The 13,800-nt window shown below is 38.0% G+C and overlaps 1 protein-coding gene and 1 pseudogene across 3 annotated transcripts in view; one reads left to right on the top strand and one right to left on the bottom strand.

Annotated features, from left to right (window-relative positions):
- Blos2 (biogenesis of lysosome-related organelles complex 1 subunit 2) overlaps nucleotides 1-13,800 on the top strand; it is a 54,246-nt gene that overhangs the window by 6,550 nt on the left and 33,896 nt on the right. For all 3 annotated transcript variants that reach the window (XM_090408878.1, XM_090408876.1, XM_090408877.1), the window contains exon 2: nucleotides 4,372-4,471. In XM_090408878.1, coding sequence (XP_090265004.1) covers nucleotides 4,375-4,471 — 97 coding nt within the window. In that variant the 5' untranslated portion in view covers nucleotides 4,372-4,374. The remainder of the gene's footprint in view (nucleotides 1-4,371; nucleotides 4,472-13,800) is intronic.
- Nucleotides 10,008-10,570, bottom strand: LOC150095866 (ADP-ribosylation factor 1 pseudogene; annotated as a pseudogene).

Raw genomic sequence — 13,800 nt, forward strand, 5'->3', positions numbered from 1 at the left:
AGGTTTTGAAATTTGGTAAGCAATGATGGGATGCAAAGTATACACTTGGGTGGAAAAGCTTTAAAGGAGGTAGATGATATGTTTAGGTCCTTGTTAACGATGGTGAACAAGGACATAAAATTCAGGGGGGCACATTGCACAAATTGTGAAAACATCACTGTGTGATGAATTTGAATATGATACCATTGTATAAGGCCTTGATCAGGCCTCATACAGATTATTGTGCACAGATTTGGTCACTGGGTTTTCATATTGACACGGATATGTTAGAAAGCCAGAAAGGTGGTCTTTGGAATGTGAGGACAGATTGAGAGAATGTAAATTACAAAGCCTCATGAATAAGAGGAGGAGGTGGGATATTATTGAGACAAATAAGTTAGTCAAGGGTTGTTTTCAGGTTAACATGGAAGAGATTTTTCATAGAATGGGAGAGGGAGGTGGGGAGAGAACCCTGTATACAGTTTCCAGAGATAAGGAGGGTGTGAGAAGAAAAGGAGGCACAGGTTATTTACATGGAGAGTGGTTGGTGAGTGGAATTCATTTCTTGAGTGTGTTGTGAATGTAGACACGTTGATTCAGTTTAAGGCACAATTAGATGAACTTTGTTGTGATAGTGTGTACCTCCCATGATAAGTCTGACTCCATGGAGGTCAGGTGTTAATAATAACAACATGCATGAAACACACCCATTTCTTTGTGAAGACTAAATTTGCAATTAGCAAATTCCTGATCATAACTGTGTTTTTTTTCCTCTACCTGTCTTTTCCAAACTTTCTAGTACTTCCTCCACTTTGAATCTATTCAAAGGCTTTTTTCCGAATCCAGTAAGTTATAAATTAGCGTTTTAGCAGTTTTCAGTGTCTCTATTTTCTTTACATCAAATATCAAATTAAGAGTTGATCTCCCTAAAACTAAACTTTTCTTCACTTACACATTATACTTATTCTATTATTTTTTTATAAATCTTTGCATACTTACATAGTACTGTTATTCCTCTCTTGTTACTGCACTTCCTTGCTGTGTGTATTATTGAGACACTAATCCTTAGTCTTATTATGAGGTATCTTTTCTCCAGATTTGTGTAAAAATCTTTCACAACCGTTTCAATCCTAAATGACCAGAAGTCTAATCAGTTCCAAAGGAAAATCATCTGTCATGGGGCATTTTTCCATTCATCTTCCTTAATGCTTCTTCAGCCTCTGTTGGACCTATTTCTATATTTCCATATCATCTCTATTGTCTTCTCTTGTCTCTATATTCATTTCAATTTTATTTTACTTTGGCTCTCTGCTTAATGGATTTGTAAAATGATGTTGCCACATCATTCTTATGTCTTTACTGGTAGCCACAAGATTCTCATCTCCATCTGTTATTGGTATGCCCCTCATTGCTTGTTCTTTATTAATCCAGATAACATTTTTTTTTTTGTATTAATATCCAACTTATGTGTAAATTCAGCCCAATTTTTGTTTTTTAATCTTTTCCTCTTTATACATACATGAATGGTCTGGAAAGTTCTCAGCCTCAACCATAAATGGTAACACCATTGGCAAGATTTTTTTTTTTCTAAGTTGGTACATCTGTCATGAGCATCAATGTGAAATTGCAAGTCATTCTATGAAGTAGTTTTTTAATGCAGTTATCAGAAGACAAAGTGTTGTCTGTATTCCTTGAAATAGGTAAAACTGAGTATTGTGTGGTTATAAAATTCTTTGTAAAAGAAGGTTTAAAGCCAAAAGAAATTCATTCGAAGTTAATGAAAGTTTATGGACACTCTTCTCTGGGCTGTCGAGTTTAAACGTGGCCATACCAGCCTTGAAGATGATTCGTGTGAAGTATGTCCAAAAAGTGTAACAACACCAGAAATCATCGATCTGTGCACGATATGGTATTGGATGACCGGCGAGTGAAAGTGTGTGAAATTGCTGAGACTGTAGGCATTTCAAAAGAACATGTAAGATACATTTTGCATAAAGAATTGCAAATGAAAAAGCTTTGCGCAAGATGGGTGCCATGCAGATCAAAAATGCACTTACATGAAAATCTCTGAACAGTGCTTGGAGCGTTTTAACAAAACTAAAACTGATTTTGTGCATAGATTTATTACTATGGATGAGACTTGGAGTCACCAGTACATGCCAGAATCCAAAAAGCAGTCAAAACAGTGGAGAGAAGCCAGTTATTCAGAGCCAAAGAAGACAAGGTCAACATTGGTGTTTTGGGATACTAAACGTATTTTTTTTTTATTAATTATCTTGAAAAGGGTAAAACAATAACCGGGGAATATTATTCCAATCTTTTAACCAGACTAGATGAAAATATTCATGAGAAAAGACCTGGTTTGCTGAACAAAAAAATCATCTTTCATCAGGACAATGCACCTGCCCACAAAGGTGTTTTGGAAATGAGAAAATTAAGGGATATGCATTATGAATTGTTGGAGCATCCACCCTATTCTCCAGATTTGGCTCCTTCTGACTTCTTTCTCTTCCCAAACTAAAACTCTTCCTCACTGGTCAGCATTTTTCTTCAAATCAAGAGGTGATTGCAGCTGTACAGGAGTATTTTGCAGAATCCTACTGAGAACCACTATAGGGAGAGGATAATGGTGCTGGAGCATTCCTGGAATAAATGTATTAGTCTTAAGGGAGATTATGTGGAAAAATGAAAATAATTTTGGAATTATAAATTCGTTTTTTCATTATTAGGCCGAGAACTTTTCAGACCACACACGTATATATACATATATGTGTGTGTTTGTGGATTTTTATTTTATTTTTTTGTATACTCTTTTTCTCATATTAAACAATTCTATCATCATTTATTCTATTCTTTATGAACTTTGGATGCCCAATGCCCATCACAGACACCAGAAAGTTTACCACACTGTTCTTAAACATGTTCACCGTTTGTCCTCTCATTACTCTATCTGGCAGTGCATTCGGCAGTCCATCCACCTTTCATACTAAAAAGCCACTTCTCACCTCTTATTCACCCCTTTCATTTGCAACTTCAGAGATGACCTTTCTCCTTTTCCTTGTTCTATCATATAAAAGATCTCCCCATTGTCAATTCTATAACTACCTCTCAATAGTTTAAATGTCTCAATCATTTCACCACTTCATCTTTTATCCATCAAACTGCTGTTAGCATGTCTAGTCTATCCTCCTAACTAGCATTATATGGTTCTGGTATCATTTTTGTTATCTGTTTCTGTAAGATTATCACTTCCTCTGATATAGTTCCACCAGCGGACTTCAAATTTCATTGTATTAAACTGACATTGCCATTGATTTGCCCGCCTGTTTTGCTTAGTCGCATCCTCCTGCAGAGCCACATCATCACTGTTGCTAATAACGTTTCCCAGCATCACATAATCTGCAGCCAACTGACTCCCTCCCCTCCTCCAGTCCACTAACAGTATCGTTGACATAAAGGTTAAATAGTAGAAGTCCCCAGTACTGAGCGAAGTGCACCTTCCTTGATGCCACTCCCTCGTATATGACTCCCTGATATCTTTCAGAAAGCCAGTCACCAATCCAGTTCACTAACCTTTTTGATTGAACTATTTTTTTTAACTCGCTCTCTCTTTAACATTCTGCCAATATATTCTTTTTTATTTTCTTCATCTACACTAACTTTCCTTACACTAGAATGTGTTGAAGTACTAGCGCATTGATGCTTGAAGTAATTTGGACATACAATGAGAATGAATCTAAAAGAATACCAAGGAGAATGCATGAAATGAAAATTGACAGAAAAGGCCAAGAGGAACCATGTAAAAGGTGGAGAGAGCAGCAACAAGAGATTCATAAAAAAAAAAAAAAATTAAACTCTTTGGAACATTTGTCAATGATGAACATTGTTTTCTAGAAATTTTTAACAGTGGGCACTAAAATTGCTTCAAAATTTAACAGTCAGTTTGTGCAAACTGGATGCAGATAGTTACTGTGTATATGTACACAGTGTTTTTTTTATTTTTTTATTTTATTTTATTTTATTATTTTTTTTTAACAGTATGCTGTATTGCTGACTTTTGCCAGAGTGAAAGTCTGCTGAAATGGCATTTCTATCTCAGTTGACTCATTGGATGCTTATATAACTCCACCACTAAAAAAAAGTATAAAGTGTACCATTAAGTTTCTTGACTAGCAAGCATTTTGAGCACTCCTGCTGAAAATTGTGTTATGATATTGATATCATTCCTTTATGCTTCATTTTTCATAACAGAAAAAAAACTTTGTCTGGTTGTATTGGAAGAGTCATTAGAAATTTTGTGGAAAAATGTTAAATATTGAACTATATCATTTGTAATTGATATAATTATTCTTCAGTTTTTTTTTTTTTTTTTTTTTTTTTTCCCCACTTTAGACAATGGAATCAGATACAACACCAGAACAACAAAACCTCAATGACTTGGCTACGGTGATGTTTGACAAAACCGCAGATTATTTACAGGAAGAACTTGCAGGTATTGCTTTTTTCAGATCGTTCATCCTTCATTTACTTTTTGCAAGCAATTTTTATCAACTAGATGCATTAAAATGAACTGCTATAATTAATATATTTCTTTATAATATATATATATATGTATATACACACCTACATATACATACAGAAACATGTCTGACTACACCATTTCTCAGTTCATAATACAAAGTTATCTCAACCAACTAGTTATCACTTGATGATGGACTTGCAACTGTCTTTACTAACTTGTCATCAATTAACTGCTTCTGTGTATGAAGTAAAGCATCTTGAATGTATAAATTTAATCGCAAATTAAGTTCATGATACTGAACATACAAGGAGAAACTTATGTATTGGAGACTCAGTAATCAGGGGGATTACTTAACAAAAGTATGACAAAATTGTGTTTCCCAGGAGCAAAAATTCATGCTATTAGCCACGCCATTGGATGCAAAAAGGTAAGTCAAAGGAAAGGATTGTCTTGGTTGGTACCAATGATTTGAGATGCAAGAAGTATTCTGTGAGGGAGAATGTAAAGTAGTTGCTAGAAGAGGCAAAACTGAAGAGCGAGAAGGTGAAGATTGTTAAGCTATACGCTATATAGAGGAACCGAGAGGAGGGCATTGATAGCCATTGAGTCTATACGTAGATTGTGCAAAAGGAATTATGTAGAATTTGTGGATCTGTGGTCTCTGTTTAATGGAAAGAAGGATTTTTACAATGTGTTAGGTGTCTGGAGAGCTTTGTTCACTGATCCTGTTGATGTGCAAATTCAGGGAAACTTAAGCAATTTAGGGTGGATGCAAGTGAGTTTGTATGAAGGCATCCATGAAGCAAGTGAGGGTGAGAATCTAGTCTCTCAAGCAAAAGTATTGAATAGGGTAGTCAGTTCAGGGTGGGAGAATAAAGGGATATTGCTATTTCTCTATACTAATGCCAGAAGTATCAGAAACAAGAGGGAGAAGTTTTGGGCATTGGTTAGTGCAACCTCACCAAAAGTTAGACATTAGTGAGACTTGGCTAACAGCAAATGATGTAGTTGTAGTGATTGAATATGAAGGGTTTAGTATTTTCAAAGAAGATAGAATGGGGAGAGGAGTAATGCTGATGATAGCAGATGTATTGGTGGTGTTGAGTGTCCTTGGTAAATGTGGCGGTCGAGTTTAGCTAGTCTAGAAAACGTGTTTTTAAAGTTAAATATAGTGTGGCTTTTTGTCACAAATTGTGCTGCAATTGTGTATCGGTTAGAAACAAGTGTCCTTCAGTGGTATTATTGTTTAGAACTGTGTTGTATATATTGTGTTTTCACTGCCGTTTGTTTCACTATATCAACGTGTAAAGATGGCGTCCAACAAGAAACGTACGTCAGCGGCGCGCAGGACTTCTACTACTACAAGAAAGGCCGGCTCAGCGTTGGATTTTTCGCAATGGATGCGTTGCGGAAACTGCTATATGTATGCACCGAAAAATGTGAAGGATCTGTGGTCGGTCTGGCAAAATGAAAAGAACGAAAATGTCGACGTATGTGAGAAGTGTCGGGATAGGCTGGAGCGTTTAGGAATGGAAGCTGACATCGGGACCGTAGCGGAAGAACTTCGGCGGGAGTTTATGAAAATGAAAAATGACCTTCATCTTCTTCATGAGGAAGTGGAAGTGATCGGTAAGGAGATACTGGAAGTTAAAGCGGAGTTTAATGTGTTAAACAGAGAAATTAGGACTATAGAGATTACTTTAGCTGAAGTAACTAGAACAGGATTACATATGGGTGAGTCTTTGGTGAATGATTCAGTAATAAATAGTATGGGAGTGATTGTGAGTCAATATAATAAAACCACAAGTGGCCTAGAAGAAATGAGATGTAGTGAGAGTGGGGGGTAAGTAATAGAGAGTTGAGTAATGAAGCTGGGAGAGTCATGCTGAATAGTGTAGAGAATGAGTCCATGAGTGTGGACTTGAATGAAGTTAAGAGTAGTAAAATATATGGTGATTCTATGATTAAGGGTATGGAGAGTGGTATGCATGAGGAGTGCTTGGCTGATGGGACAATAGAAAGAGTGGCTTTAGCAATAAAGAGAGGGCATGAAGCAGACAAGATGATAGTTATGGTGGGTACGAATGACCTGAGAGGTAGTATAAATCGGGTAGGAAAAGATTTAAGAACATTATTAGATATTGTGAAGAGGAAAAGTGTCAATGGGAGAATAGTGTGTGTGCTGCCTCGTTTTGACAATTACGAGTTAAGTAGACGAGCAATGATAATGAATGATATGATTGCAAGAATGTGCAGAAAAAGAGGTCTGGAGTTTGTTGATGTTTGGAGTGTGTTTGAAGGAAAAAGGCAGTTGTATGCTAGAGATGGACTGCATCTTAACATGGAAGGACATAAGCGATTGAAGAAGTTATTGTTTTCTGAACAGGTTGAAGTTATTGGGCAGGGAAACTAATATTGAAAAGGTTGAGTGTAAGAGAGAGAAACTTTAGCACTGATTGTGTATTTATTGATCCTTATAGGCTGAATAAATTGCAGAAGAGAGGGGATAAAAATCGGCATAGGACTACGGTAGTTAATGACTTATATATCAGTTCTAAAGCCGGTACAAGATCTAGAGGGAATCTGCAATTTTTGTATACCAATGCTAGAAGCATTCGAAATAAGAGAGAAGAATTTTTGGCATTAGTCAGTGAAATCTCACCAAAAGTTGTAGGCATTAGTGAAACTTGGCTGTCAGCAGAAGATGTGGTCACTGGAATTGAATGTGATGGGTACACTATTTTCAGGGAGGATAGAGAAGATAGAACAGGGGGAGGAGTACTGTTGATGATAGCTGATGTGTTGCAGCCAAAGAAAGTAGTATATCATGATGATAGACATGTGAATAAGAGTTCATTTGAGGCAGTCTGGTGCGAAATAGCGACCAACGCAACCAAATATACAGTTGGATGCTGCTATAGGCCAGGGAGTACGGGGGGAGATATTGAATTCATGCATCAGCAACTTAGTGCAATGAGTGAAGGCTTGGTGATTATTATGGGGGATTTTAATTACGGTGATATCAATTGGAAGGAGGAAATATCACGTAGCAAAAAGGAAATGGAATTCATACATCTTCTACGAGATAATTACTTGAAACAGCACGTAACTGAAGGGACACGTGGTGTGAGAGTGTTGGACCTGGTTATTGGTTCAGAGGTTATATGCATAAGTAAGGTGTCCTCGTTACCTCCAGTTGGTGAAAGCGATCATGTGGTATTGACTTGGGAGGTTGCAAAATCTGTGGATTTTTCTATTAAGAAGGGGTATGTACGGAACTACAGGTTAGGCAATTATAACAAGCTTCGGAGTGAGCTTGCAGCCATCCCATGGCAGAACATATTGCAAGGGAAAGATGTTAGCAGTGCTTGGGATAAAATCAGCGGGTATCTGAGGAAAGCAATATCAGATTGTGTCCCCATGGTTAGGAGGTCAAACAAGGCAGGCATTAGATGGATGAGCAGTAGTATCAAGCTTGAACTGCAAAAAAAGAAAATGTTATGGAGAATTTACAAGGAGAAAGGCGATCAGGACACCCATGAGCAGTACAAGGCTCAAGCTAGGAAAGTTACCAGCATAGTAAGAAAAGCTAAATCAGATTATGAGAAGACCTTAGCCAAAGAGATCAAGGGTAATCCCAAAGAGTTCTTCCGCTATGTGGCAAGTAAGAGGAAGAATGACTTCGGAAGGATAACCTTAGTGGGTGCTGATGGTATTGAGGTGACAAAATCAGATGTAATAGTCGAGTTGCTGAGTGATCACTTTTCAAAAGTCTATCACCCAAGTGAGGATATCTCTATACCTACAGCAATACCTAATGTGAGAATTGAAGCTAAAGAATCAGAGGTATTAAATATATTGCAAAACTTAAATGCAAACACTGCGGTAGGCTTAGATGGAATATCAGCTCGGGTGTTGCGTGAATGTGCAAATGAATTGTCAACCCCTCTCACCTGGATATTTAACTTAAGTTTGAACTCTGGTATGGTCCCTAGGGAGTGGAAGTTAGGCAAAGTGGTTCCTTTGCATAAGGGTGGCTCTAAAACTGCGGTATTGAATTACAGACCAATCACCATCTCAGGAGTAGTGGTAAAAGTATTGGAAAAGTTGGTTAAAGACAAAATTCAAGAATGGGTGGATCAGGATATGATACTCTATAGAGGCCAACATGGTTTTGTTAAAGGTAGATCCTGCCTTAGCAATCTATTAACTATTCATAATAGAATAACATCTGAGTTGGACAAAGGAACTGGCTACACAGTGGTACTTCTGGATTTTGCTAAGGCTTTTGACAGGATACCCCATAGAACACTGTTACGCAAATTGGAGCAGATGGGAATGGATATTAAATTGGTGATATGGATAGGAGAATGGCTCAGGGAGAGATACCATAAGGTGGTGTATGGAGGAGCCGAGTCCAGAATGAGGCAGGTGACCAGTGGTGTGCCTCAGGGCTCTGTGCTTGGGCCAATGTTGTTTAATTTGTATATAAATGATATAGGAAACGGCTTAAAGGGAGATATTCAGTTGTTTGCTGATGATGCAAAGTTGTGTAGTGCAATAAAAAATCAAGCTGATGTTGAAAGTTTGCAGGAGGATTTAAATAAGCTGGTAAAATGGGCAAAAGAAAATGGATGTCAGTTCAATGTGGAAAAGTGTAAAGTCATGCATTTTGGGATTAAAAAAGATTACCAGCTGTGTACTACATCGATGGAAAGGTACTCCAAGAGATTGATGAGGCTAGGGACTTAGGGGTATTGATAGATAGGGAGATGAAGTTCAGAGGACACATTGCTAAGGTGTCCAAGATTGCACATAGGATTACTTGGTTGTTGAGGAACACACTGACATCCAGAGATAAAGAGGTTATTATTCCCCTTTATAAAGCATTGATACTTCCACATTTGGATTACTGTGCTCAGGTCTGGTCACCTGGATTCCTTGGAGATGAGGAGGCTGTGGAGAGGGTTCAGAGAAGAGTGACCAAGTTGGTGAGTGATATAAAAAATGCTCCCTACATTGATAGATTGAGAGCTTGTGGATTGCAGAGATTGGTTGATAGGCGAAGAAGAGGGGATATGATAGAAACATTCAAATTACTAAAAGGTTTTTATAGGATTGATGCAGGGGAAATGTTTCAGCTGTGTGAAAGTGATGGAAGAACAAGAGGTCATCTCTGGAAATTAAAGAAGAGTGTGGTTAACAAAGGTGTCAGAACAAGGTTTTTTGCCTGGAGGGTGGTGAACGAGTGGAATTCATTGCCTGACTTAGTTGTGAGCTCTTCGTCTGTAAATGAATTCAAGAAGAGATATGACAGATATTGTTTTGCTAGTTTGGGTCTCCCGCGATGAGTCTACTGACTCCATGGAGATACCCGTAATAATAATAATGTATTGCAACCAAAAAGAATAGGAGACAGGTGGGGCAGTGGGCTGTTCATTCGAAGCAATCTGGTGTGAGATTAAGACCAATAAGACAAATCCTCATAGACAAGCTTATACGTTGGTTATGCATTATTAAAACACTTAAGGAATTGAACAACGTAGTTAAGGATATACCAGTTTCTGTTGCGAAGTGAATGAAGCCTTAACTTGTCTGTTATTTCTGCAGCATTCATGGCATTAGGTAAGTCTTGTTTATTAGCAAAAATAAGTAAGACTGCATCTCTCAATTCGTCCTCTGCAAGCATCCTCATCAATTCCTCTCTAGCTTCTCCAATACGTTCTCTGTCATTGCTATCTACTACAAATATCAGTCCTTGTGTATTCTGGAAATAATGACGCCATAGTGGTCTGATCTTGTCCTGGCCACCAACATCCCAAACAGTAAAACTAATGTTTTTATATTCTACAGTCTCCACATTGAAACCAATTGTTGGTATTGTTGTTACTATTTCACCCAATTTTAGTTTGTACAATATTGTAGTTTTGCCAGCTGCATCAAGACCAACCATTAATATATGCATTTCCTTCTTTCCAAACAGTCCTTTGAAAAGATTTGCAAAAATGTTCCCCATTTTTCAAGTCTATTTATCAAGCACAGCACTCTAACAACACAAAATGGCGGACGTGGAAAAGCAAACTTTTAGAAAACTTCACAGGCTCCTGAAGAGAGTCACTTCTTGGCCTGTAGAAGTTACCAACAGATTAAAGCCATTTAACTCTATACCCCCCCCCCCCCCGTATTTACGGATTCCCAAAAATACATAAAGAAAATGTGCCATTACGTCCCATAGTGGATGGCATTGATTCCCCCACATACAAATTAGCTAAACATTTGGCCAAAGAGCTCACACCACACTATACTGGCAACAGACCATCACACATAAAAAACTCAGCCCATTTCAAAGCTAGCATAGAAAACCTTACACTCCAACATACTGACATAATGGTCAGCTTTGACGTCTCCTCTTTATTCACAAATGTCCCACTCAAGGAAACTCTAGAGCTAATCCAAGCTAAATTTTCTCCCGATATCTCGGCCTTATTTCAGTTCACAATGAACTCAGGCTATTTCGTTTGGCAAGGAAAATTCTACAAACAAATAGAGGGGACAGCCATGGGTTCACCACTCGCCCCACCCTTGGCCAATTTCTTTATGGAGACCTTTGAAGAAAAAGCCTTAGCCTCTGCCCCACAAAAACCAACCATATGGCTTCGCTACGTTGATGATGTGTTCGCTATTTGGCCACATGGCTCTGAAACACTTCTCTCCTTAACACACTTAAACAACCAACATCCCAGAATCAAATTCACCCTGGAAAAAGAGGAAAAAAACAGCCTCCCTTTCCTAGACACACTAGTCACCCGCCAGCCCAATGGAACCTTGGTTTTCTCAGTTTACAGAAAACCCACCCATACAGGCAGATACATTCACCAACAATCCCCCCCCCACTCACAACAATATGGAGTAGTGAAAACACTATACAACAGGGCCAAACTAATCTGTTCAAACGACTTGGCCCTAAACACTGAACTAAATCACATCCTCAACACTTTCTCAGCCAATGGAGAAAAAAACCCCCCAAAAAAAGTCCAAAAAATATTAGAACCTACAAACCACATCCCCCCCCCCCTCCACAACAAGGATTACTCTAAATCCATCACCATTCCCTACATCCGAGGCACCTCTGAAAAGCTTACCAAAATCTTAAAAAAGCATGACCTAACCTCCTGTTACAAACCTTACAGAAAATTGGCATCCCTTATCCACTCCACTAAAGACCACCCACTTCCCCTAGACCTACCTGGTGTATACCAGGTCCCTTGCAGTTGTAATCTGTCTTACTTTGGCCAAACAGGCAGGACAGCAAATATCAGAATTTCTGAACACAAGGACTACATCCGGTTTCACAAGTATAGCCATTCTGGTCTTGCGGACCACGCTCTGGATACACGCCACAGAATACGGTGGAAGAAAGCTACAGTAATACACCGTAGCAAATACAAATACGAAAGACTATTTATGGAATCAGCCTCAGCCCTAAGAAATTCTCCAAACCTCAACAAATTTGGTTGTATGCGACTGCCCCAAATTTGGGAGGCTTGCATCAGCAGACCTTCAGCCCAACGGCCAAGAACACCTACTTAGCCTGCTAGAGGGCACCATCAGGACTTTTAGGAGAACAATAGCCTCAGCTCTTCATTCCCAGTTACTGTGTTTGTAGTGCCTACGTGCACGTGCCTTTTTGTAAGTTCCTTTAGAAGATGGCAATGTGACATTGCCGAAATATTGGAAAATATTTATTAAAGTTTAATTTAATTTATATCCTTAACTTACGTTGTTCAATTCCTTAAGTGTTTTAACAATAAGACAAAATATACAGTTGGTGTAGCTATAGGCCAGGGCGTTCCACAGATGATCTGGAAGATGTGCATTGCCAAATTAGCATGAGTACAGGTCGAGTGATTATAATGGCAGGCTTCAACTATGGAGATATAGACTAGAAGAAAGAAAGATCACATGGCCAAAAGGAAATATAATTTAAACACCTGCTGAGAGATAATTACTTAAGGTGGCATGTGATGGAGGGGGCTAGGGATGGAAGAGTATTGGACCTGGTCATAGGATCAGGAGAACTGTCCATAACCAAAGTGACAACATTGCCTCCAATTGGTGAAAGTGACCAATGTGGTCTTGACTTGGGAGATTGTAAAACATGAGGAATATTCTATCAAGAAGGGGTATTTGTGGAACTACAAGGCAGGTGATTATGGCATGTTTAGGAAAAAGCTTAAATCTGTACCATGAAATAAAACAGTGCAGGGTGAGGATGTTAGTAACACATGGGATATAGTTAAGGGTCATCTAGAGCAGCACTCCCCAAACTGTGGGCCGCAGCCCTCTTGGGGGCCGTAGGTTTTGTTAAGGGGGACCGTGAAATAATGAAAACAAATTTAAAATGTTTTAAGACTAAGTAGATTTTTTTAATTCTAAAAGAAACATATTTAATTTCTATTATTTATTATTTCTTTTTTGTTATTTTTTATATTTTAATGGAAAAAAATCACACATTGGTGCGGGTTCACAAATTTTGCTTCCTGCGTATTTCGGCGCTTAATGAATATTAGTAAATATATGCTTATTCATATAAGTTTCATTTCAAAGCAGGAATCTAAGAATTGCAGTTTCGAATATTTCACTTGGTATTGACTTTTTGTGTAGCAGTATTGAAATACATCCATCACATTAAATTGTTATTAAACTTCTTTTATGTTTTTAATTCTTTCCTTATTACTAATCGTTTTATGTTTCATGTGCTTGTACTGCAAATGTACAATAACAATATATCTATCTATATACAAAATATGAGATAATGTGCCATGTCAAATGGCACATTATCTCATAGTATGTAAGATGCTAAAAATGTAATATTTGCATTTCATTTTTGCAATATTCGCTGTGGATGTTTTGTATTGAATATAAATACAATAAATATAATATATGTCTATGTTACGATTTTTTTTCGATGGGGGCCGTGAAATATTTTAATTTTTCCAAAGGGGTTCCTGACATCCAGAAGTTTGGGAAGCACTGATCTAGAGGAAACAGTATTAAATTGTATACCTAAGGTAAGGAGGGTTAATTGGGTAGGATTTAGATGGATGAATTATATCATTAAGCATGAGCTGCAGAAGAAGAAAATGCTGTGGAGAGTTAAAGAAAGTATTCAGACATTCCAAAACTGCAATCTTTCCACTGCATTATTCATCAGCAGGTCCTGTGCTCTAAAGTATTGGAAATGAGCAGCATACTCAGGCCTGTGACAAATACTGCGAACTTCATCCGATCCAGAGGCC

Source organism: Typopeltis vanoorti, chromosome 19 (assembly GCF_054136105.1).
Source record: "Typopeltis vanoorti isolate ZY-2024b chromosome 19, IOZ_Tvanoo_1.0, whole genome shotgun sequence".
Classification (NCBI taxonomy): domain Eukaryota; kingdom Metazoa; phylum Arthropoda; class Arachnida; order Uropygi; family Thelyphonidae; genus Typopeltis; species Typopeltis vanoorti.